The sequence below is a fragment of the Leucopleurus acutus genome, assembly GCF_964270905.1.
Source record: "Leucopleurus acutus genome assembly, chromosome: 2".
NCBI classification, from domain to species: Eukaryota; Metazoa; Chordata; class Mammalia; order Artiodactyla; family Delphinidae; genus Leucopleurus; species Leucopleurus acutus.
In genome coordinates, this window is record NC_139143.1 from 135453786 (window position 1) to 135479323 (window position 25538).

Below are 25538 nucleotides of genomic sequence, written 5' to 3' on the forward strand. Positions count from 1 at the left end.
GTTATTTCGCTGATATTATTTTCCTCCCCTCACTGCACCTCTCAGCAGACCACACATTCAGATGCTCTAAAGTGTTATTTCTTGAGCACTTTTTACTGACACCCAATCCTGGGCTTGCCGGACACTAAAGGACAGTTGGATTGACTCTAGAAAGTGTTTCTACAAACAGTGCCTTTTCGAGGCTTGCCCAGCGTCTGGCTAGTGTTGCAGTGTCAGCAGTTTACTTCAATTAAAGCACTAGTGGCAACACGGCATTCTTCACACAAGAAAAGAGCGCAACACTCACATACGATAGTTCAACTTGTCTTTTGGGTTGATTCTGCTGCTCGAGTTCAGTCCCCGCGAGAGGAAGCGTATTCCGCCTCATATTAAACAGAAGCGCCTCAATTCATTATTGGGGCTGCAGGAGGGCGACTCCAGCAACTGATCAGCTAGGGACTTGACACAGAGTGGGTCCTGCCTTCGTGAGGCAACTGCGGCACCTCAGCAACCCGCCAGCCCTGGAAGTTTGTGAGTCTCCACTTGTAAGACTGGTAGTCACCTTGACCTCCCGGACAGGTGGGGAAAGTTAGCCCTGGGCCAGAGGCGGGACGTAAAAGCGAAGGCTCAGAACTTTCCCGAGCAAAACAAGCCGTCACGTTTTCCTGTTTTCAGCGCAGCTCGAGACCCGGAGAGTTTAAGGGTGGCGAGAGCAGGTGGCAGGGCTCCGCCCACCACCACTCTTCTCCTCCCTCTGCTTGCTGCTCCACTCCCTCGGTGAGGTCCCGCCTCTGAGGCGCGCGCGAAGAGTTGTCGCGCCGTGTGTTCTGGGAATTGTAGTCCTAACGCTGGGAGCCGCCTCGGGAGAGGCGACTTCGGCCTACACACCCCATGGTACCGCGCGGCGCTGGCCGCTCCCGGATGTCTGCCTGGCGCCGGAAGAGAAGACGGCCCCCCTCTCTCGGCCCGGCCATCTTGTGGGAAGAGCTGAAGCAGGCGCTCTTGGCTCGGCGCGGCCCGCTGCAATCCGTGGAGGAACGCGCCGCCGAGCCACCATCATGCCTGGGCACTTACAAGAAGGCTTCGGCTGCGTGGTCACCAACCGATTCGACCAGTTATTTGACGACGAATCGGACCCCTTCGAGGTGCTGAAGGCAGCAGAGAACAAGAAAAAAGAAGCCGGCGGGGGCGGCGTTGGGGGCCCTGGGGCCAAGAGCGCAGCTCAGGCCGCAGCCCAGACAAACTCCAACGCGGCGGGCAAACAGCTGCGTAAAGAGTCCCAGAAAGACCGCAAGAACCCGCTGCCCCCCAACGTCGGCGTGGTTGACAAGAAGGAGGAGACGCAGCCGCCCGTGGCGCTTAAGAAAGAAGGTAAAGCTGTGGTGGAAGGTGGGGGAGACCCGGGATGGAGGGAAGGAGCGAGGGGACTGGCGGCTACCACTGGCTTCTGGAGCTCCGAGGGTCCGCGGGAGACTTGGCCGCCGATTTCTTCGCGTTTCCCCCGCCTGATGAAGGCCAGGTCCTGCGAAGGTGCTGGGAGCGTGGTAGCCACAAGTTCAAACCGCCACCTGCAAGGATCCTGGAGCCACCCCTTCCCGCCTCAGGTTCTGAGCGGAGGAGCGTGGTCGGGATCCTGGGAGGCTGTTGTCTTCCCGCCGGATTCCTTGGCGGGCGAGCGCATGGGCCGAGGTTCGGGGAAGGGAGCTCTTTTTCGGAGCGTTTGTTGTTAACGGGATGGTGGGGCCTCCGCGGCTTCTTCCTGCTCAGAGCTTTCTCTCAGCCCGCCGCTCTGAGGTGCGGTTGTGCCTTTTAGGCTCCTGCCCTGCCGTCTTGTCCCAGGGTGGCGTGGGGTACCCCCGAGAAAAGCTGGGGGTCGGAGTTTCCACCTACGCACCCCCCTACGTTCGAGCCTATCGGATGTTGTGGAGCGAGGTGCCCTTTTAGGTGCCCCCTGTGCTTTATCGTTATCCCCTCGCCCGCACCACTATTGCAAACTTAATAACTTGCTGGAGTGCGTCAGGCTGTTGGGAGGGAGAGAAATTTGGCCACCCTGGATTGAGCAGAAGCGGGAATTCTGAATGAAGATTGGTGATGGCAGGAAACCTGAAACTCGTCCTCGGGTCACGATCTTTTTCTCCGGCCGGACCCCCCGCATGCAGTGTTTCATGTGGCGTGGCCTGGCCTGGGCCTCGTGGTGCAAAGAGTGCCGAGGCTGTCACAGCGTTAGCTGCTGCAGAGCCCTTTGGAGTGCAGCTTTTTCTCCCCATGTGCGTGAAGCATGGTCAGGATTTCATTGGCGGGTAGTAGTTGCTTCCAGGTCACTGTAAACTTCGCAGGATTGTCTTGAACTTGGTTTTTGCTCTCTCACTCGTTACGGGTTTGTCTTTTGTGATGGATGAAAAAGCAAAACAGTGGGGGATTAGAAAAAGTGTACACGATCCGTAATAAGTAGGTGTAGGACTTAAGCTTTGAAGCTTAAAGGTTTCCTTTATGTGTTGAAAATTGAAATTTTGCCACGTGCTTCTGAAAGGAGTTCTCATTAGCTTTAGTCGAATTTGATAACATTCAACTAATTTAAATTTAAAAAATCAAAACAATTGTGTTAGGTTTTGGTTTAGAATTTTTAGAAAATACAGAGAGAGCTTTGTGAGGTTTGGGGTGAAGAACCTAGGTGGTAAATAAAACAGTTGTATTAAAATTACAGGTTGGGGAGGGAAGCACAAGTTGGAGTATTAGAAAGCATGTATATACATCGTTTAGGCTAAATATTCAGCTAAGTTTTATAGCAATCTGTAGCACAATGTAATAAATCTAATTTCTATGTTAAGGAACACTGGTTTGTGTATTTATTTAAACTGCTCAAGTTTACCTCCTTCATCACACTAATCCAAAGAAAGTACGTGAAAAAATGGAATCTGAAGTGTGTTCACCCCTTTTGAATTTTTGAAACATAAAGCATGGTTTAAACCCCTCATATATTTTGATCATAAAGCCCATTTTTGAAATAAGTTCTTAGCGGGAACCTAGTATTTTAAATTACAAAGTTAAAAATTCATTTCATAAATTTATGACCAGGACCGAGTTCAACATTCAGTAGTCTTTCCTTGGGAGAACTTCCATTATTACCTATCAACATTTTCCTTAGGTCAGCATTTCAGAGCACACTTAACCTTAAATTGCATAAAACACAAGCCTATAAAAATATTGAATGAAAAAAATCGTTTTGAGGCCTTACCTCTTAGCAGTCAATTCTGGGCATTGGGGAAGGATAGACCTGTAAACAAAGTCCCTGCCTCTTGTCATGGGATTGATTGTTAACCTGATCATGTGTTCCTTGCCTTTGAATAGAGGTCCTGGCATGATCCTAGACTTACTTGCCTTAGATGTGTGTTTGATGTTTATATTCTTTGAATTTTGTAGTTTGTCTTTTGGCCATTTGAGGAACTTGAGAATTGACACCATCTACTCATTTGTTTTTTTAATGTTAGAAGCCTGGAATCTAGTGAAAATCAAGAGACGCTTGCATTTTTAAATGTCAGTCATTGGGTGGATTTATTTGTAAGTGTTGTAGATTCTGTAAGCCTGATACTGGATATTGGGGTGGGGAAGCAAGCCATTGTTCACTTGGGTGTGTGGCTTGGATATTATAAGGACTGGTTCCATAGCTCCACCCTAATATACTACCTCTGATGAAATTTATTTAAAATGCCTTGGTGTAAGATCTAAGATTTCTGGTCTGTCCTGAGAGTGTATGGAATGGACCTTAAAATTTCACTGAAGAGTTTGACATTTACCGTTTGACTTTGGCTACCAGCAGCCGAACAATTGGGGGCATCCTGGTGGTGTTACACTTTCTTAGAAAGAACCAGAGTGAACCAACTTAATTTCTTGCGAAACCAATTCCTCAGGTGCTTTTTGACTTTGTCAGAAATTGTGGATTGGGAATTAGAGCATACCTAAAATATTAGTCATGAATTTAACCATCAATCTACTTATTATCTTTAAGGCTACCAGTAATGCATATTGGTTGCCTTTCTGGCCTCTGACACTAACAGGAAAAAAGTAATGAATGAAGGGGGAAATCAGTAAATGCTTCAGCCATCACTTAGTTTCACAAGTTTCTATTTCTGTGTCTTGCTTAAAAGGGGTCCTTTTGTGTATGTGGTTTTTAAAGATTCTTTGGAAACGAAGATACTTGAAAGGGCAAACCAAAAAAATCTCCATAATAATAAAATAAGTGGACTATTTCCTGTTGGTTGCATAACAGTATGTTTTAAAAGTTAGGTGTGGTATGTATGTATATGTATACATATATATGTATGTAGACTGCAACAGGAGAGGAAAATGGTACTTTTTTGCTGTTATATAGCTATCTTCAACTATAGAGAAAATTTTTTATTGAAGTATAGTTGATTTACAGTGTGTCAATTTGTGCTGTACAGTGAAATGATTCATCGATTATACATATATACATTCTTTTTTCTAATATATTCTTTTCCATTATGGTTTATCACAGGATATTGAATATATCAATAGTTTCCCGTGTTCTACAGTAAGACCTTGTTATCCATCAGAGATGTAATCTTAAATGCCATTTGTTTTCCTTTCAGTTTTGTAATTTCATAGAATCATCAGTCTTTTTACTCTGTTCTTTTTCTCCCCCTCCAGATTATATAAAATAAAATAATGTCTTCACTGGGGTTTTTTGGGGGGTCTTTACCTGGTGATTGTGTTGGTTTGCTTGGTTATTATTTATGAATGGCTAATGGTGTTATCTTTGGTATCTTTAAAACCAAAATGTATCATTTGCTTAAAATTTCTTTAAATTTAGAATTTTAAATTAAGAGACTGGCATCTTGAAAAGTGAGAGAAATAATGGCTACCCAGATGACTTCCAGGTCAGTTATAGAGAATGCTTTAGGGGAAAAAAGTGATTTGGCAAACTGAATGGAAGTTTGAAACAAGTTTATTTAAATAGGAATTTTTCTGAAGTACCTTGTTACACTTTAGAGATGCCCAGTGTTAGCCTTTTTCAGTGGGAAGTGCTAGTTAATGGACTTAAAGAGTAAATTTTTTTTTCTTTTAACAGCCTAGGCCTAGTTTTTTGTGTTACAAAAAATAATTTGCTTACGTGTTTTTTTAAAAATCATTTTAGGAATAAGACGTGTTGGAAGAAGACCTGATCAGCAACTTCAGGGTGAAGGGAAGATAATTGATAGGAGACCAGAAAGGCGACCACCTCGTGAACGACGATTTGAAAAACCACTTGAAGAAAAGGGTGAAGGAGGAGAATTTTCAGTTGATAGGCAAGATTGTTTCTTAATCTCTTCATGTTTTGTCAGTTTATAGAGAGACATCTTAACACAGATAAATTGAGCATAATTGCCAGGAAGCAGTGTGGCTAGTTAATTTTATCAGTTTTTCTAGCGAAACGTCTTAAGTATGTGTTGTTGTTCTTAGGACATTTTGGTAACAGTTTTTAGTATTCAAACTTAGATTTCTTGTAATGAAACTTCAGTTATGAAGGTTACATGTTTTTATTTTAATTTTTATGTATATTGGTGAATAGCAGTTTTACTAGATTATAATGTGAAATGAGTAACAAGGAAGAAGTATATGTATTAGTAGTAAAGTTTTAGAGAATGTCAAAGTAATTTTCTTACGTTGGGGAGTTTCCTAGTTTTGATTTGCTTTGGGATATGAGCCAGTAAATATGTTCCTGCATCTTTGAGCCTTTGAATTTCCCTTCTTCCTTTTACCAGAAACCTTAGAAGTATATAATATTTTTTTATTTGTTACAGACCGATTATTGACCGGCCTATCCGAGGCCGTGGTGGTCTTGGAAGAGGTCGAGGAGGTCGTGGACGAGGAATGGGCCGGGGAGATGGCTTTGATTCTCGTGGCAAACGTGAATTTGATAGGCATAGTGGAAGTGATAGATCGTAAGTCTTATATTGGTTTTTATTATACTTTTATATTTGAAGCTACTACTTTAATAAAACAAAATTTGAATTTCTAGAACTAAAGAGTATTATGTTAACTCAGTTTTGTTAGTTCTTTTTCACATTACAGTGGCCTGAAGCATGAGGACAAGCGTGGAGGTAGCGGATCTCACAACTGGGGAACTGTCAAAGATGAATTAACGTTGGTATTCTGGTTTTTTTAAGTAAATACTTCTAATAAAATTGATCTTATACCTTACTAGAGGTTTGCCCATTAAATTTTTACTTGTCCCTGGGACAAGGATGGATGCTCTTATCTCAGAGCTACTTCCTTACAAGATAATGAATGCTTTTTTGGATATGTTTGGATTATAATGTATCAAATGACCAGTTTTTCTACGTTTCAAAAATATATGGTACTAATTTTTCTTTTTATATGGATATATAGCTTTTATTGAAATCCTATTTTGAGGTTATTTGGGTATTATGTTATTGTATGTTTCTTATTTAATAGTTCTTATTCTAGCTATTGACCCCTTTGGTGATGACAAAAATTTGAAAAGCCAGTAAGGCTTTATTTTAGAACTAACTGCTGTCATACTACTTTTTGAGTAATGTACTTGAGCTATAACTTGGATCAGTATACATTTTTAAATTATTTTCTCTCAGTGGTCTACTGGGGAGTAAATTTAGTAGGAAAAGACATTGGGAATGTGAGAATTTTAAAATATTTCTGTGAAGACTTTCAGCTACATGTAAATGGACCTAGATGCCTTTTTTTTTCTTTCTTTCCTTAGAGAGTCCCCCAAATACATTCAGAAACCAATATCTTATAATTGCAGTGACTTGGAGCAATCAAATGTGACTGAGGAAACACCTGAGGGTGAAGAACATCCAGTTGCGGACACTGAAAATAAGTAAGTGATTTGTGTGTACGGTAGCGGTAATGCTTGAGCATTGAAATGTTTGGGGTTTAACAAGAAAACAACCTGTAGGCTTAATGCTATTATTTATTTGCTTTTTAAAAGCAGAGACTTTATTGTACTCCATTCCCTCAAATAGTGTTTGAGGAGTGGTTTACAAATGTATATGTTGGGCTCTAATGGTTTGACAAATAGAAGTGGTTATTTCTATTTGAAGTTACCATTGTCATCTTAAAAAGATACGGAAGATACGTATTTTAGTAAATCCTGTTAACCCTAAGCACAAAAATAGCTGTTTTAACCTGAGAAATATTTGGAACTCGTAGTTCAAAGTACTTTGGACTCTATGTAACTATACAAATTTTATTCTAATACAGTTTAAAATGAGAAAACATGACCATTTTAAAATTAGTTGCTCCATCTCCTTGAAGTTTTTTTTTCCATCAACATAGAATTTGGAACATGGCATTATTGGCTTGTTTTAAAATGTGTGAGGAGAGCAAGCGCCAGAATATGTTGTCAGTTCACTAGAAGACGGTTTTGAAATTGTTTGTTCAAGGGTGTGGGAGAGTTTTAAAGACTCAAGTTATGCTAGTAGAAATAATTTAATGCCTTCCTCTGGTTTCCATCAATACAAGCAGAAGTTATATGCCAGGCATTTCTTTCGGTATGTGGTTTAAAGTCTTGCATTACAGATTATTTAGGTCAGTAATTCTTAATCAGGGCATATTCAAATCATTTAGGGAGGCAATGCTTTTCTAAACTTCTCTTTTTCTCCAGAAAGAGTTGTTCTTACAGTGAACCACTATTAATGATTGGAAAATCATATTTTGTGGATTTGTTTGAATAAGGAATAATAATCAATTTACTATTGGAGAGAGTAGATAAAAATACATGGTGTTAAGTGATGTGTAGAACTTGGTAATATAAATTCATTTATACGAAACTATGGAGTCTTAATTTTGTGTGGTAAACAATGAAACTGTGATAGGTGAGATAGATGAACCTTACGTAACATTAAGTACTTTACAAAGCTCAACATAAATGTTGTTCCCTTAATGAAGAGTTCATGTTTAACTCACTTTAAGAGTAATCTGGGGGGCTTCCCTGGTGGTGCAGTGGTTGAGAGTCTGCCTGCCGATGCAGGGGACACGGGTTCGTGCCCCGGTCCGGGAGGATCCCACATGCCGCGGAGCAGCTGGGCCTGTGAGCCATGGCCGCTGAGCCTGCGTGTCCGGAGCCTGTGCTCTGCAACGGGAGAGGCCACAACAGTGAGAGGCCCGCGATCCCCCGCTCCCCCTGCCCCTGCAAAAAAAAGAGTAATCTGACAAGATTACAACTTTATCAGAAGGAAAGGATGTTATTGATAGGGTATTGGAAGCAAATCCTTAGCTCAGTTCCCAGGACTAAAAAGGGGGTATTGGGTCTAAAGACCATGATGATGACATTAGAACAGCCTCTAGTCTTACCCCAGAATAGGGGAGAATCTGAACATAGTATTATGTCTTGCATGTGCAGGTGTAAATTTAAGAAACAGCTTTGGCTGAATTTGATTAGCTTCCTTATGTATAGTTCTAGAGCTTCTGTTTTGTCTCATTTGATCCTTACAATCCTACCCTTGACGGTAGGTGTCATGGTTTCATGATATGATAAAGGTATGCCGAGTTCTTTTCTTGGCTGTGGTACAACTTACGCGTAGCCTAGGACCTTTTTTCAGTCTTTAGTTTTCTGATATGTAAACTGACAGGGTTGGACTTTACAGTCTAGATCTCATCAATTCAGTGTAAGCTTGGTCTGGGAAGTTTTAAGATGGGATTTGTCAAACAGTAAAGAGTAGTAGCACAGACAGGAGATAGGAGATATTTGAGCAAGGCTAACTGAATCACCTGCTATCTTTGGAAAGCAATGCTCCCAAAATAGCAAACAACTTGTTTGGTGACAATTGGAAATTGAGATTAAATAGTGGATTCCTAGGCCCATGCTTTGTTTCTGTAAAAAGGGAAAGGGATAATATGTAATAGTTATAGCCTGAGAATTATATTTAGAAATAACTAATTTGTTGTTAAGCATTGAAACCAGTATTTTGTAGAAACTTCCATTACTAGTGAAACTGTAGTCTCGTTTTCATATACCGATTCGTTTGAAAGTTGGAGTATATAACGTTAAGATCTGTAGAAATTAAAGATTTGCCTTAAGTGTTAAAGGATAGGGGAACAGTTCTTTTATATTCTAGAATATGAAACTTGGTTGCTTATGGATGTCCTAGATGATTACATTCATATATGTTATAAATTATGTATTGTGAAAAATTATGGAAATTAAAAAATGTGTTTTAGGAGAAGTTAGGTTAATGATTTTAATCACATAGTGTAAGTTTTAAAAACAGTAGTATGGTTTTAAAAAATGTGTTCTAGGTTTGATATAGCCAATTCAAGATTGTGTTACTGATAGATGATCATTTAAGAGTTTATGAAGATGAATTGTATGTTCCTTAGTTATCCACGCTTTCAGTAATTCAAACATTGGATTCCTGGTCTCTGCCAAGTCACATGTTAGCCACTGGGTTACAAAGAAAACTGTGATTCTCCTGTCCTTGGGTAATCTAGAAGATTACCAACCAGCCAAGGTTAACTTCCTTACTTATAATTGTAAGTTATATGATTTTATAAGCCCCTTACCACGTGTAAAACTTAAAACATTTTCACACAGGGAGAATGAAGTTGAAGAAGTAAAGGAAGAAGGCCCAAAAGAAATGACTTTGGATGAATGGAAGGCTATTCAAAATAAGGACCGGGCAAAAGTAGAATTTAATATCCGAAAACCAAATGAAGGTGCTGATGGGCAGTGGAAGAAGGGATTTGTTCTTCATAAGTCAAAGAGTGAAGAGGTAAAATGAAGTTTTGTGGTGTTTGAAAATGTTCAGATGTCTTGAATTGCATTTACAATTTTTGTGTTAAAATTTCACGTGGGTAATCTGTTTATAAAAAGTTTTACATAGGATTATTTGAGGCAGATAAATTGCCCCAAGAGGAAAATAAACTGCATTATCATATAGTCTAAGAAATTATTCTTTCAAATTTGTGTAATATTTTAAAAAATCTTACCTAACTGGGAGTCATTAAGACTTGTATTAGGTTAGGCGGTTTGCATTTTTATGTGGGAAACTGTCTGCGTATGCCATATATAATATCCAGGAATCTTTATCCTTCTTTACTGAGGAGTGATGTCTTGTAAAGACCAGAGAATTAATTTATGAGTTTCCTTTCCTTAGGAAACAAGGAAACTAATGAAAATATTTGAGAAAAACGTGTGTGGCTTTTGATTTGGTAGCTTCTATTTAAGCCTTGGGGCACATTCTTAGAGGAAAATCTCACTGCTGTATCCTTTTAGGGTTTGTGTAAGTATGAGATTTTAGTCACAAAGTTAAATTGAAATGTTATGAAGGCAACCTGTAATAAAAAGATTCAATAAAATCCACATTTTAATTTTCTAAACAAAAAAATAGCTGTGAAATAAACTTGGAAATACTTTTAAATAAAATAGAGGTTTGGAGATGATTTTTTTTAAAAAACTTTTTTTGTTGTTGTTGTGTTTTTTTTTTGCGGTACGTGGGCCTCTCACTGTTGTGGCCTCTCCCGTTGCGGAGCACAGGCTCCGGACATGCAGGCCCAGTGGCCATGGCTCACGGGCCCAGCCGCTCCGCGGCATGTGGGATCTTCCTGGACCAGGGCACGAACCCGTGTCCCCTGCATCGGCAGGCGGACTCTCAACCACCGCGCCACCAGGGAAGCCCTGGAGATGATTTTTTAAACATTGACTTCATGAAGGTAGTATAAATGAGGATATTGTCAATTCCTGTAGGGAAGAAAAAACATCTTCCTTCATTAGAATGCTTTTGGTTATTTTTTTGTAGTTCTTGCAGACAAAGTTGTTTTGTGTATCTGTAAAACAAAGAGAATTCTTTATTTAAAGAACCATGAAAGTTCACTTCGGGGAGATTGTTCATTTGAACTAATTATTAAACTGTTCAGGTTAATGTGAAAGAGGTTTACCTTGGCACCTTGGAGACAATTATTCATGACCTTTTTGGGGTCCCGATGGAACTTTTCTCCAGAATAGGACACATAGATATAAAATGTTCTGATATATTGTATCATTAGTATCATTAATACCCTGAAGCCTCTTCATGCATTTTTTAGACATCAGGTTAGGTGTCCCAGCTTTAAGTATTATTTTACATCGAGCTTTTAAGAAATAACTATTATACAAGGTGATGTATATAATTAGAAATTTTAGAAAATTATAAAATGTGAAATTGCTGGTGAGTAATCTTGAAATCAGGACATTTTCATTATCAAGCCACTTTTGTATGTTTGGACCCTTATAGTTATGCTGCCTTTGTGATGTATGTACATGAAATCCAGCCTTACTGGCATATATGGCCTTATCATTTGAATACAGATTGATCCTAACTTAGAACTTCTTGGTTTTTTGATTTTAAAATGGTGTGAAAACAATGCACATGTAGTAGAAACCATAGTTCAAATTTTGAATTTAGATCTCCCAGGCTGAATATGCAGTACTCGCTAGTCTTTTGTGATGCTGGGCAGTGGCAGCGAGCTGCAGTTCCCAGTCAGCCTCCTGATCATGAGGGTAAACAACTGATACACTTAAAACCATTCTGTTTTTCACTTTCAATACTGCATTTAATAAATTATGTGAGATATTTAACAGTTTATTATAAAATAGGCTTTGTGGTTTTGTGTTAGATGATTTTGCTCAACTATAGGCTAATGTAAATGTCCTGAGCACATTTAAGGTAGGCTAGGCCAAACTGTGATGTTTGGTAAGTTAGGTGTATTAAATGTATTTTGGATTTAAAGATATTCAGGTTTTATCAGGATGCAACACCATTGTAATTTGAGGAAGATCGGTATGATAGGTCTTCAAGTTTGTTGTATACAGTGCTTTAAGTACTCTTTCTCTTTTACTTATCTTCATCTTCACAACAAATATGAAGTAGTTAGGGAAAGAAAGAAACTTTGAGAAATGGAGAACTGAATTATTGACAGCTGAGACCAGAGCTCTTATTTCCTCATTGTCATACAGTGCTCTAGAAAAAAAACTTTGTAAAAAATTTATCCTACTAGTTAACTTGAAGGTTGGGGATGTAACCTGAACATCCAGACTTCCTCTTTATTATTATAGTAAAACCTTCAAGATGTTTTCAGTAGTATATCAACTTAAGTTTTTTTGCTTCTGTGCTCTGGAAACCTATAAATGCTTTTAATTGATAAATTGATATCATTGCAATAGCTAACGTTTAAAATCAGAGACTTAGTATATATCATTGACTTTAATTTGCTAGTGATTTTGTGGGTTTGCATCTGTGTTTTATGCTCCTTTATAATATTTTAAAAAGAATCTTCTGTTGCCTTTAAAGTTCACCTAAAGGGATGACATTTAATTTGGGTATTCGATGATTAAAGGAATGAAAATCTGTGTAAAAATACAAAATTTATTTGTACTTAAAAGGTAATTATTAACAGTTGTAATATTACAAGCTATTTAGAAAGAGTGAAATATCTCTTCAGAAAAGAGGATTATATGTGTATTTAGAAAAATTAAAACATACTTTAAATTAGTATGAGAAGTTTCTAACTAGAAGATTAAAACCCATTCACCCCAAGCATACAAAAGAGATCAGATATTAAGCAGTGTAAAATTCTCTGGCCTTTTTTTGCAGAGTCCATTATGTAGCTTAGGTTCTGGGTTTCCCAAATATGATGACTTCATTTTTAAGAAGGTTCCTGTGGTAAATTTAAGGCATGGTTTTATTTGTGCACAGCTTTTCAAGGTTCCTTTCTTATGTAACGTTGTGTTTCACTTGAATTTGTAGTTCTCCAATTTATATGGAAGAACACATAGTTATATATGAACAGAAAAGCATTTTGAGAAGTTTATATATAATTTCTTTCCCAGGTCATAGTTGGAAGAGTATAGAGCAAAAGTTCTCTTTAAAACTTAAATATTCAATAATGTCTCTAATAGAAATATATACCATCTATCCAAGTCTTCCTCAGAGGTTCACATTGGAATGCTAATCGGAAGGGCATATTTTAAATGTACTTATTCATACTTCACTGCTAAAGATGATGATTCAGTAGGTGTGAGATGGGGCCCAGCCACTTGAATAATTGTGATTATATCTCTAATCAAGACTTGCTAATATCATCTATAATTTAAAGTTAAGGGAACATGAAATAGAGAAAAGTGAAGGGAATTATTCCTCCTAGATTACTGTAGCTGATCCCAAAGCTTACTTGTTACCTGTAGAGGTGTTTCTATATTTTTTCACACAAAGAGCAGGTTGGATTTTTGGTCTTTTTAGGAGAAAACTCATTATTTAGAAGTGTGCAACATTACTTTCCTATTAATCATCCAGTGGCCTTCACTTAAATTTTTAGGCTCATGCTGAAGACTCGGTTATGGATCACCATTTCCGGAAGCCAGCAAATGATATAACGTCTCAGCTGGAGATCAATTTTGGAGACCTTGGCCGCCCAGGACGTGGTGGCAGGGGAGGACGAGGTGGCCGTGGGCGTGGTGGACGTCCAAACCGTGGCATCAGGACTGACAAGGTAGTTTTAAGGTTTCTTTTACCCTTTTAAGTAATTCGAGGACCTCTTTCCATATATCACTGCCCTAGGTCCTTTTGGGGACATAAGTCGAAGAAGAAAAAGGTTGACATGCATGCCTTTAAGAAATTGCATTTTAGGTTATATTTTTTGTTTAAAGCACTTACGTGACTGAATAGTGCTGCCAGTAGTTAAGTTTACCACCCTTCATCGAGTACTTATCTGGTGCCAGTTATGGTACTGTGCTAAAAAAACAAAAACAAACAAACAAAAACCCCACCATTTTACAGAAGATGAAATTCAGGTGAAGGGAACCAAGGTGATTCTTGGCCTTTGGTAAGGTCTGCCTGAAATGCCAAATACTTACTTTGCCTTGACAAATCTTCACTGCTTTTTAGGGCTCAGCTTAATAAAACCTTTGTTTCCTTTGTATAATTTTGTGGCATTGACTGATTGTTTTTTGTTCATGAGAGCTGTTCTGTAAGTTGGGATTCATTTGTGTCCTATTTTCTGTAATCTCCATTGCCTTGTACTAAGTGTGACAAAAAACAAATTCTTCTGAAATACGTTGATAGAAGCCCTAGTAATTGGTAGATTTGAAATGATCTGTCGGATGCCAAAGTCCATGGTTTTAATGACTAGATGTTACTAAAGTATTAGAGATAACTTGGGTTAGTTTATTGTTTCTTATGGTCTACCTAGGAAACAACCATAATGTCCTCCTGAATTCTCAACACCTGATATGCAAATTGGGGGACCCATCTGCTTGATTGAGTCTGCCAATGTTTGATTATAGTGGTAACTTAATATCCTAGATTTTATGGTCACCCATAACAATGTAGTGATTTTTTATTTCTTTCTGTAACATGGGTTCTTTTTAAAGGCATTGTGTATACGGATCTTTTCAATACTTTTTTGTTTTGTAAAAATTTGTATTTTGACTGTAAATAGCCATGAATGTGCTGCTTCAATAATTGTAATTGGTTTCTTAGCCTGCTGTCATATTGCTGCCATTCTTATTTAGCAAGTGGGGAAAATAAAAGGATACTGAACAACTGAGTAAGAATCCACATACATACCTTGTGTGAATCTACTTGTGTGATTTATTAGAAAAATAACCCATGCTGTTGCTAGGGAGTTTTCTGAGATCTTGATAGAAATTTAGGACAAGGCTCATTGCAAATATTTGTAGTCCTATTCTTTTTTTTTTTTAATTGGAGTATAGTTGGTTAACAATGTTGTTAGTTTCTGGTGTACAGCAAAGTGAATCAGTTATACATATATCCACTCATTTTTAGATTCTTTTCCCATATAGGTCATTACAGAGTATTGAGTAGAGTTTCCTGTGCTATACAGTAGGTCCTTATTAGGTATCTGTTTTATATATAGTAGTGTATATATGCCAATCCCAATCTCTCCCCAACTGTAGTCCTATTCTGATCCATAATTTTGCCTTTCAAAAGTAAAAGCTTTGACATATTTTACTTATTGTAATAAGACTAAGTATTTCCAGAATTCTGTGTCTAAATGTAGACACTGGAAATATATTAATAAGATTTGAAAATCTTTAATTTTGCTTCTGTTTCTTTTTCAGTCAAGTGCTTCTGCTCCTGATGTGGATGACCCAGAGGCATTCCCAGCTCTGGCTTAACTGGATGCCATAAGACAACCCTGGTTCCTTGTGGACCCTCCTCTTTGAGGCTTGCATGCTTAAGGATCCCAAACGACTAAGAAATTTAAAAAAAAAAAAAAAAAAAAAAAAAAAGACTGTCATTCATACCATTCACACCTAAAGACTGAATTTTATCTGTTTTGAAAATGAACTTCTCCTGCTACACAGAAGTAACAATATGGTAGTCAGTTTTGTATTTAGGAAATGTATTGGTAGCGGGGATGTTTTCATAATTTTCAGAGATTATGCATTCTTCATGAATACTTTTGTATTGCTGCTTGCAAATATGCATTTCCAAACTTGAAATATAGGTGTGAACAGTGTGTACCAGTTTAAAGCTTTCACTTCATTTGTGTTTTTTAATTAAGGATTTAGATGTTCCCCCTATTACAAACTGGTTTTAAATATTGGACATAATAGCAGTTTTAATACCTGCTTTGCATTTTCACACATGGTCAACTGAGACATGTAAACTTTGATTGTCAAATTTTATGCTGTGTGGAATACTAACTACTTTATGTATTTTAACTTAGTTTTAATATTTTCATTTCTGGGGATAAGGTCTTTTTTCACTTCTCATGATAGCTGTTATATATGCTAGATCTTTATATACAGAAATATCCGTACTTGAACAAATTCAAAGCACATTGGTTTATTAACCCTTGCTCCTGCATGGTTCATTAGGTTCAATTTATAATTGATTCACAATTTTAATTACATTTACTTTTAAAATATGTCACTTTCCTGTTTTAAAAACCAATCTAGACACCTTACTGGTGAAAGTTGTTTAAGCTACTTATTGTTGATAGACACATACTGTCAAGTGAAGTAGTTTTATGGGTGTTGGGTTTTTCCTCCTCCAGTAGGGTGGGTGGAACAAGTTAATTTGGCTAATGCGTAATATTTAAACTGCTCTGTAAAGTAAGTGGCCGCTCAGTATGATTTGTATGTGTGAAAGGTCCCAAATCAAAATTGTACATCCATAATCAACCCTTCAACCCTTGTTCTAAAGAAACCAAAGGGCACTGGTTAGTATGGTAAGTGGGGGGGTATGTTAATTTTTGGAATTTGGAAAGCAGACAGCTTTACTTTATAAGGTTGGAACAGCAGCACCATCCATGAAATACAAACCAAAAATTTTACTGTTTCTGAATTTCCTATATTGCTATTCATTTTGGTCTTAAGTTGATAGAGTCCACAGAAAGTGATAAGTATCTTTTACCTCTTCCTCCCTTAGAGAATTAGGTTAATAATGGATTTCTTGATCGAGAGCATCACCACTGACTAAAACATACATGGAGAGAATAATCAAACAGGCTTTCTAGGACCTTTTTTTTTTAAGTCTTCTGCAACATTTATTGATAAACAGGAAAGGGGTTTTATTTACAGTTTTGAAGATCTTTTTGTCACTATTATTAGTAATTTTCTATCTATGGTAATGTCCAGTTTTTAAAATACTTTATGATTTAAGACTTTAAATCATAAAATGTCTGTTTAGCTGATTAGTTCTCCCCATACTTCTAAATGAGAAATTGTACAGTACAAGAGTTGTTCATTGGGATTAGATTTATTAACCTAGTTACCTACTAGTTTGACATCTTAGGAAGGAGGTAATTGGTTTTTTTTTAATGATGGATAAACTTGTGCTGGTGTTTTGGATCTTATGATGCTGAGCATGTTCTGCACTGGTGCTAATGTTTAACATAATTTTATATTTACAAACATACCTGCTACCCAGAGGCAAGTATTAATTTAGTCCATATGGACTTTTACCCCTCTTGAGATTGCAACATACACACACTCCTAAACACACTCATACATAAGTGTGTTTAGACTTAGAAGTATCTTAACTCATTTCTGGACATGAATGTGTTATAAACCTCCTGATTCCTAGCAACATATAAAAAAACACTGCTATTAAAAACCCATCACAAGTTCTATTCATTGTCAGCCATTGCTGGCATTCTGTCACTAGAGAATACACAGCAATATCTGGTATGTTGCAAGCTTTCAAGATAGCTTGGAATTTAAAAGTTGGTCCATTAGTTGTATCTGATGGATGTAAATTTGCCTCCTAGTTCACTTTGTGTCAAGAGCTAAAACTGTGAACCTAACTTTCTCTTATTGGTGGGTAATAATTGAAAATAAAGATTTTATTTTCATGCTCACTTCTTAAAAGTCATAAAAACAATCAAATAGGAGCCCATTTATCGTCATGTGTTTTCTGACTATGTGTGCACCCCCAAGGGTAATGCTCATATTTCTTTTTTCCTCCTTAAACTTAGGTTTTGTTTATGTGGGGTGTTTATTAAACTAGGCTGTCAACATTTGGGAGGGATACCTATTTTAATTATTATAATAAGAAAGTTCTTGTAAAATGAATTTCAAGGACTGACAAGACAATTGGCATTTCTTTTTAGCAAACCATGGTTTTGAGTGTGAAGGTTAACCATACTGAATGTCGGGGGGTCGTTTGTTTTTTGGTGGCTGATAGAATGTTCTAATGAACTTTTATCTTGATGCTTTTAAATGGAAATAATGCCAGAGCTTATATTTTTTATTAACATGTTTCCAGTTTGCATTGATGATTGGGATGAGGTCTCTTTTTTTATAATTAAATGTTTTGAGACCTGTGCAGAGTTACGAAAGATTTTAATATGTGTCGCTAGGCACTATACGTCTAAGTTTACTCAGTTTTATTTAAAAAGTGGAGGCAGGACATATATCTAGTTGTAAATACATTTGGGGCTTGTTGGTGTGGGTGTGGAGGGAGAATATTAAGTGTTCATTTTGATTGTGTTATTTTTCGAATTGCTGTAGATGGTTGTCCTGAAATAGAAAAATTTTGTTATGCTGTTAGGGAGTTGCATAGAAAGTCTGAATACGGTATATTGGATTTTTAAAATATATTTTTAAGAGCACTAGCATTATATGGAAAGAATCAACAAATAGTAAAGGGCTAAATAAAAACTTAGAAATGTGGAGCTACTAGAACTGGAATGATTTTGACTTTAAGGTAAGATCATATCAGGTATACTAATGGACATCTGTATCCCAACGTTGAAGTAATCGGTAAAGCAAATTCTCAGGCTCTCAGATGCCTGTAGTTCTACTTTGTAAAGAAAATAAATAAATGCTTAGAAAATAGATTCTAATGCAGACATTTGTAATTCTGCTGAGATTAACGTGTAAATAAATGTTTAGGGAGTCGGAACACTTACAAGCCACATCTCCAGGTTCACTGGAGAAAGCCCGGAACGTGATGACTAGAATGCTTTACAGTAGTAACAAGGCAGTAAAATCCCTAGTCAAATTTTCAGTTCTAGTAATTAGTGAGATAATCTATAAACATTGTAAAACTATCAGGTTTTACCATTGAGCTGTATGTTAAGTGGCAGCTTTCAGAAATTTGGGCTCAATGATTTTTTGCTCAGCCTGGGTTTACCTATGACATGTTCTCTCAGCTTCAGAATCTTACTTGATGTAAGTTAGACAAATAGAGAAGTGATCGAAATAAGTCAAGCTGAGAGGAATTCATTAGATCAGTAATATGGGGAAAGGTTGTAACCTAAAGGATAAGCTTAATTTCAGAAAGTGATTAGGATATAAATTATTGAAATCATTACTAACATCGGAAATGAGTAATGAGTATCATTTAAATAAGTGCTATGTCTAAGCCAGGGGCCAACAGATTTCAGCCTGTGGCCTGTTTTTGTATGGCTCCTGAGCTAAGAATGGCTTCTACATTTTAAAAGGATTAAAAATTATTCTATAAAGATGTGTGTAGCCCACAAAGCTTAAAACATCTGGTCCTTTACAGAAAATGTTTGCTGACCCCTGATCTAAGCATCACTCTCAGGTCAACATATAAGTTCTTTTTTTTAAAAAAAAAAAAAAGTTTACTTCCAGGTACAGATTAAATCACCCTACCTCCTGGGAAGTTGTGAAATTAGAAGTATTAAAAAACTTTTTTTTTTACCCCTTACCTCTAATCAGAATAAGGGCAAGATACTTGATAGCTTCTTAGTAAGGAAGATCTTATTTAAAAAATTGTTTAGCTTGCAAATTCTGAAAGCTGTTAGGAAAGTATAAATTTGCTAAAATAGTATATTTAGTGCCCGATTATAGTTTTTCACATTTAGTGGCACTTAACCACTTAGTGCTAAGATAATTCTGTTGTGCTAATTTTGACTTTTCCGTAAGATGACAATTATGAGTATTTTGTATAGGTAAGAAAACTAATGTCTCTAACTCCATAGGTTGACTGGGGCGGGAATTAATGGCTTCTGAGGACTGCATTTCTCAGCTTAACCAGGAGGTTATCTGGGCAGAATCTAGCTTTTGTGCCATTACTTCCGTCTTAAATAACGGAGTCAGTTGTTCGCTTCTGTCGTACAAAATAACTGGAAGTCAGTTCGCTTTGAAATGGAAGGAAAGAAAAGGTGAGAAACGGCCTGTTCAAGTTAGAAAATAATTTACCAAATTACATTTTTGTTGGAGATGTTAATTACATAGGTAGTGTTAAATCAGTAACATTTGTCCCTTTTGTTGCCCATTGAGGAGGGTATGACAGTTCTATTGCACTTGAATGTGTATTCTGGCACTTGAAGGTGTACTCTAAGTCTTGTGCTTGGAAAACATAAAAGAGATACTTGCTGATAACTAATCTGACAATTCTGGTTCATAATGGATTTTTAAAAACTTTACAGACAGTACCTAAAGTGATGAGAATTGCTCTGAACTGATCTTGCTGTGGCTTTACTCCTTAAATAGCTGCTTTAGTGTTACTGGTATGGAAATGTGAAAAGCAAAGGGCTAGTGAATATTTAGGATTTTGTTATTTGGAGAACTGAGAAGTTATTTGGGAAGTAGTTTGTTTGGACAGTATTGTTTACACTATATACAATACATAGTATAATATACACTGTATATAGTTTACACTGTCACCTTAATTGCAATTGTAGTTGATTTCTCTTACAGATTTTAGGACCTAGAAAGAGCTTCAATTTGAAGAAATGGCACAGGTTTTCATCTACCTAGAATGGAGATTTTGTGTAAAGTGATGCAGTTGAACTTGGTTCTTGACATTGCCCAGAATTTTGTCAGATTGGATCTCAAGTTTTTTATTAGCTGATGAATAATGTCAGAAATTATGGGAACTTTTACATGTTGAATTCGTTGTTTCACACCTTGGGTGTAATAATCTATAGTGAAATGTTACTTTGTTTGGCAGCCATACTGACAAAAGTTAGATGAGCACGTGTTTAGGCATTTTGTCAAAGTGCTCAGGGGTTGACTAAACACATCAACGAAGATGGTAGAATCCTCCCCCCCCCCAACACTATTTCATAGCTGAAAATGTGTAGGCTTACATGACTGGCAAAATGAACTAAACACAGAAAACCTTTCTGTTTAGAGATACAGTGGTTTGTCTTTTCTGTGGAAATTCTGAATTTCCAGTGAAGCTTCCACATTTTTTTTCCCCAGTAAAAGAGGAAGACCTTTTCCTAAAAACTACAGATGATTTGGTTTCAGCTTGCTCTTGTGTACTTGTTTATCAAGGCTTCACTTAGGTGCTACAGTTGTAGTAGCTTCTTAAATATGCCATGGAAGACTGGATTGGATAAAACTACTTTTCATGCAGGTGTTCATTGGTCACTAATCATACGAGGAAAATCAGCATACCCAGCCACGTATATTGTGTGTGCTTCAGACCACTGTGTTTTGTTCATAACAGTATCCCTTGAAGATTGGCACTTTGTCACTGTATCGACAAAATCCAGTAGATGAAAGTGTTCAACATTGAACAGTTGGATTGGCCCACCCCCACTCAGCCCCGCATTTTGAGTCAAATGGTAGAGCTGGAAGTCACGTTGACAGAAATAGAGAAGTGCTTTGGAGGCTGTATGATACCAGGTGAAAATATTTGCTTGAAGAACTTAAATAACCAGCACCTCAATTACAGCAAAGCATGGATGTTCCCCCCACCTTTTTTTTTCAGGATCATCAGTCTCTTGCTACTTAAGAGTTATTAAAGTTTAAAAAATAACTGCAGATTTTTAGAGGAAAAAGTTTGAAGAGTATCTGTAGCTTGAGAAATTACTGAATTATCCTTTCTAGTTATTTTATCTATTTTAAGTATGTCAAAAGTGGGGTTTTTTTTTCTTTTACATCTATACAACTGCTCTGAAAGCTATCCTGCCATAGACCAGAGGGAGTCTAAAGGGAGTGTTCATAGGTATGCAAAGGAATCCAGTCATCTGCAGTTGTTAAAGTGAAAGGAGAGAAAACTTAGAAAACTAGTATTTTCTACAGTATTGTGAAAAGGCAAATGGTCTTTTAACTCCCTTTGTGATGGGGTAAAGTAAGATTTCTGCTTCTAAATGAATTCTTGTGGCATCCTATTTTCACCTTGAGAGATTTTTTTGTCTAGGGATGAGGGTCTCCAGGCTCTTCGCTTTGAATAGCACAGGAAAAACCCTCTAGTTAACACAGGCTACATTTTCAGCTAATGTGCAGGAGGATATATAGTTGACATTTTAGTAAGTGAGTTAGATTTTGTTTCCTAAAGGAACAAGTGTGTTTCGTTACTAATAATTTCTATCCAATTTCAGAAGAATGTTTTTGCAGTTTTCTGAACTTGCAAAAATGTTTCAGCTTGTGGGTGTTCTACCTTTCTGGTGAAAATTCAGGGCCTTTGAAAACAATTTAGTCTCTGTGAGAATCTCATAACAGCTTTTATAAGTATTTCATTGGGTCCAATTACCTATGGGTAGCAAAATATGTGAAATTGGAAAAGGGAAGGTATTATGGGCCTCACCTGACATTCTCTTGCCTAGGCAAGGCCCAGGTCTCTTGTGGAAGAATTCCGTACAGTTGTGGAAATTGAAAAGTGGCCAGAATTGATGTAAAGGAACCCCAAGGTAGCACATAATAGGTTTGTATGTTTCTTGGAGATTCGGAGCCAAATTAAGAATGGTTTTGCCACTTGTAAATAAAAGAAAGGACGATTAACAAAATGTGGAGCCAATTACCATAGAATGAAGGAAAGGCATTTATGTTTCAACAGTTCATACAAGCAACACAGTTGATTGAGTCAAATGCAGCCCTACTTTTTACTTAAGAAATAACCATGTTTGGAAAAAATCAGGTAAGTTGGATGGGGTTATAGTTATTTTAATTAAAGAGAGAACACACTGCTCTGGTTACTTTTCTCTTTCTTTGAAAAGCATAATGTTTTCATAGTTTTAAATACTTAACCAATTTCCTTAAAATAATGGACTTTCTCAGGAGTGTTATTTCCCTTCTGTGGCCTTACACAGTGTGCCTTGTATTGTAGGATTTAGATTAGCTGGGTAGATAAGTTAGCAAATTCAGGAGTGCCAGATTTGTCCTGGTGTCATGCTTTTTGGGTAGATTTCTCAAGAACCAAGAAGGCTCTAGAACTTTAGAAGTACAGAGATGCCAGTTTTTGGTTACCTAGTAACAATAGCTTCAAAGATTTTTATGGACTCACAGTTACAGTCAACTACAGTCAGAACCCTAATCGATATAAATTTGTTGTGTAGTCACTTGCACAGAAAAGAATTAAAGTAGTTGAAAATTATGCTCTAAAACCAGACCGGTATCAGGTACTAATTGTGTGACTTTGGTTAAGTTACTTGTATCACAGTTTCCTCATCTCTATAGTGGAGATAACACCTACCTTAAACCAGTCATGGTGAGAACCATCTTACACCCCTTAAAAACTGCATGTATTAAGTACTGTGTTAGAGGTCATTGATCATTATTAACAATTACTGTTAGAATGGGAATAAGGCAAAATTTGGCTTTTTATATAAACTTTGTATTTCAAAGATCCATTGCTTCAGTTATTACTCTAACATCCCCCCCTCCCCCCACCGCCTCACCTAGTGTGGAAGCTACTTTGTCTTTTCTACCCTCTGACTGGAGTATTAAGGGTCGAAGTGCCAGACAGGAGTTGGAGGATGAAAGAGACATGGGCCATAAAGAAAGTGGTGAGTGTCTGTCATTAGGACCCACTGTCTCAGGTCTTTGGAAAGAAATTGGTAATATTTTATATTTCATTGACTCTCCACTTCTAACAGTAATGAGCCTTTGTGATGAAAGGAATGCAAAAGTGTAATTTAAAAACCTGTGGCTGGATGTAGTCACTGTTAGCATTTTGGTGTATATTTAGATTTTTTTTTGCATTGCTTTATAAAAGTGAGATGATTCTATTCAGCCGTTTTAACCACTTCCATGTCAAACGTTTTTTTTAAAAGGCTGCATAGTATGCTTTGCATCAATTCTAAGACGCATCCCAATTTCAGTCATGTTAAAATTATGTGGAGGGGGCGGGGAAGTGTGCACCATAGCAATCAATGGCATATTACAGTTTAATTTGCATTTTTCCCTATTCATAGCAAAGTAATGAGGTGTCCCCTAAAATTGGTGGCGTCTTAGACTCCATGAAATTCAGTGATTGATTGTATGCGTGATTTAACCATGTCCCTACTGAAGGGCATTTAGGTTCCTCTCCCCAGTATAATCAATGCTGTGATAAATCTTTTATAGACTTTATGATATTTGTACTGTTCTTTAGTCTACATTGCTAGTCAAATTTTATTGAATATTGCCCAGGTGCCTCCAGAAAAGAGCCAACTAACATTCCTGTAGCCAACCGCAGTTCTCTGATTAATAGTCGCTAATTTTTTCATTACTGTTGCTAATTTGGTAAGGGAAAAATGGTACTTAATTTTTATTTCTTTGATTACAGCTGGGGGGTTTTTATGCTTATCGGACATTTATATGTATTTTATGAGTTGCTCACTCCATTTTTCTTTGAAGTGTTGGCTTTTATCATATTGATCTGTAAGAGTGCCTTATTAAGTATCTTGGCATGTCTTGCAAATACTTTTATCTAACTTGGTGTGTGTGTTTTGCAAAGTTTTAATTGGAAATTTATTCCTGTGTAGGCTGTGATGTAAAAATATGACTTGTTTCTTTCTATCATCAGTTGGCCAGTTGATTAAATTGCTTATCTTTTTTTTTTTCTTTTAGGTTGAAGAAGAGGCCTTTCTGATCTCTTTTATTCTAGAGATTGATTAATTTGAGGGTTCACCTATTAGCCTTTCATAAGGGTGGATAATGTGAGTGTCTTTGTGTCCTGCAGGCTAGGAAGAGAACAACAGGGCTTCTTTGGAGGGCCTGAGCTGGGACAGATGACAACTACGTCAGGTGAAAGAAAAAGAGCTTGATCGAGAAAACCAAGAATCAAACACGGGGGGATTGACTAGAATAGAATGTGCCTAGTTTGGCATTTCTTTGACTGGCCTCTGGGAATTGGAGAGTTGCAGCTGTAGGCTATTAATGGAAGCTGAGAAATTGGGACAGGGTGGAGGGGAAAAGGCACTAAAGGGAAAGAACTAGATAACACCAGTTTGGCTTTCCTATTGCCTATAAGGAAAACAGAGGCCCAGGAAATAGAATTTCTGGCTTCTGGAAAAGAGGGCCCTTTTAATTCAGGGTAATGATCTGTACGCAGGAATTGGTAGAGATTCCCATGAATTCATTGAGAATGAACTTGGACTATTTGTAGTATTTAGGTCCCAGAGAATTAAGGAATTTGATGTGTTTTAGTAGAGCAGAGATTTCTGGGTTGGCTTTTGGATATAAGGAGAGAGGATTTAAAGAGTTGCAATTTTCCTGAGGAATGAAAGCCTGGCTATATGAATATTAGTGAGCTCTACCTAGTCCTGGTAAACTAGGCAATCTGATTTGGGATTTTGACTGTGTGTGGGCAGAAAGGGAGATAACAAAAACTTTGGGGCAAGGGCAGAATGAGGTTACCCATCCTGTCATTCATGGAAAGAGGACATTTTATCTGGCAGGGTGAGCAGCCAAAGGCATGTTCAAATATGTTTTTAATATAAGAAACTGCTCCATGTATTACAATAGTGCTGTCAATAAACGGTAGGGTAGGATGGGGGTTGGGAATGAAGAGATTACAAGCAAATGCAATTGTCTCAATAAAGAGGAAGCAGGCACAGCTGGACTGGCTTCTGGAATAGAAGGAACAGGGTGGAAGTGGTGGCAGAAGACATCTTTTACTTTTTATTGATAGCCTACTATGGACCAGGCATGGTGCTGGAGATTGCCATGGTTCCTGCTTTCCAGCTATTTGCAGTCCACTAGAGGAAGTAAGTGCATCATGCTAGGGGAGCACTGAGGAGGCCTCTGCATCCTTAGAAGGAGCCTTTAGGGGTCAAGGAACTCTCCCTTAAAAAAATTTTTTTCACCTTTTAGGAAAGCAAGTGAGGACTGCAGTACCACCTGGAGTTTTAAGGGAGGGGAAAAGGTGTGGAGGGGAAAAGGGCGACTG

General features: G+C 37.6%; 1 protein-coding gene across 4 annotated transcripts; it reads left to right on the forward strand.

The window, feature by feature from the left end:
- Window positions 1-929: 929 nt before the first annotated feature.
- On the forward strand, window positions 930-19058 carry SERBP1 (SERPINE1 mRNA binding protein 1). Of its 4 annotated transcripts, none has more exons than XM_082832425.1 (8): window positions 930-1350; window positions 5135-5285; window positions 5781-5921; window positions 6034-6123; window positions 6719-6838; window positions 9554-9731; window positions 13312-13485; window positions 15077-19058. In XM_082832425.1, exons 1-8 carry the CDS (start codon window positions 1038-1040, stop codon window positions 15131-15133), a joined length of 1224 nt encoding a protein of 407 aa, XP_082688551.1. In that variant the 5' UTR covers window positions 930-1037; the 3' UTR covers window positions 15134-19058. The 4 variants fall into 4 exon arrangements, with proteins under 4 accessions (XP_082688551.1, XP_082688549.1, XP_082688548.1 ...); XM_082832423.1 differs by having other exon boundaries at window positions 946-1350; window positions 6764-6838; XM_082832422.1 differs by having other exon boundaries at window positions 946-1350; window positions 6052-6123.
- Window positions 19059-25538: the final 6480 nt, after the last annotated feature.

Excerpts from the sequence above, each read along its gene's own strand:
- SERBP1 (XM_082832425.1), top strand. The coding sequence starts at position 1,038 with ATGCCTGGGCACTTACAAGAAGGCTTCGGCTGCGTGGTCACCAACCGA. Across the intron at positions 5,286-5,780 it reads GGAGAATTTTCAGTTGATAG|ACCGATTATTGACCGGCCTA; the intron begins GCAAGATTGTTT and ends TATTTGTTACAG. Across the intron at positions 5,922-6,033 it reads CATAGTGGAAGTGATAGATC|TTCTTTTTCACATTACAGTG; the intron begins GTAAGTCTTATA and ends CAGTTTTGTTAG.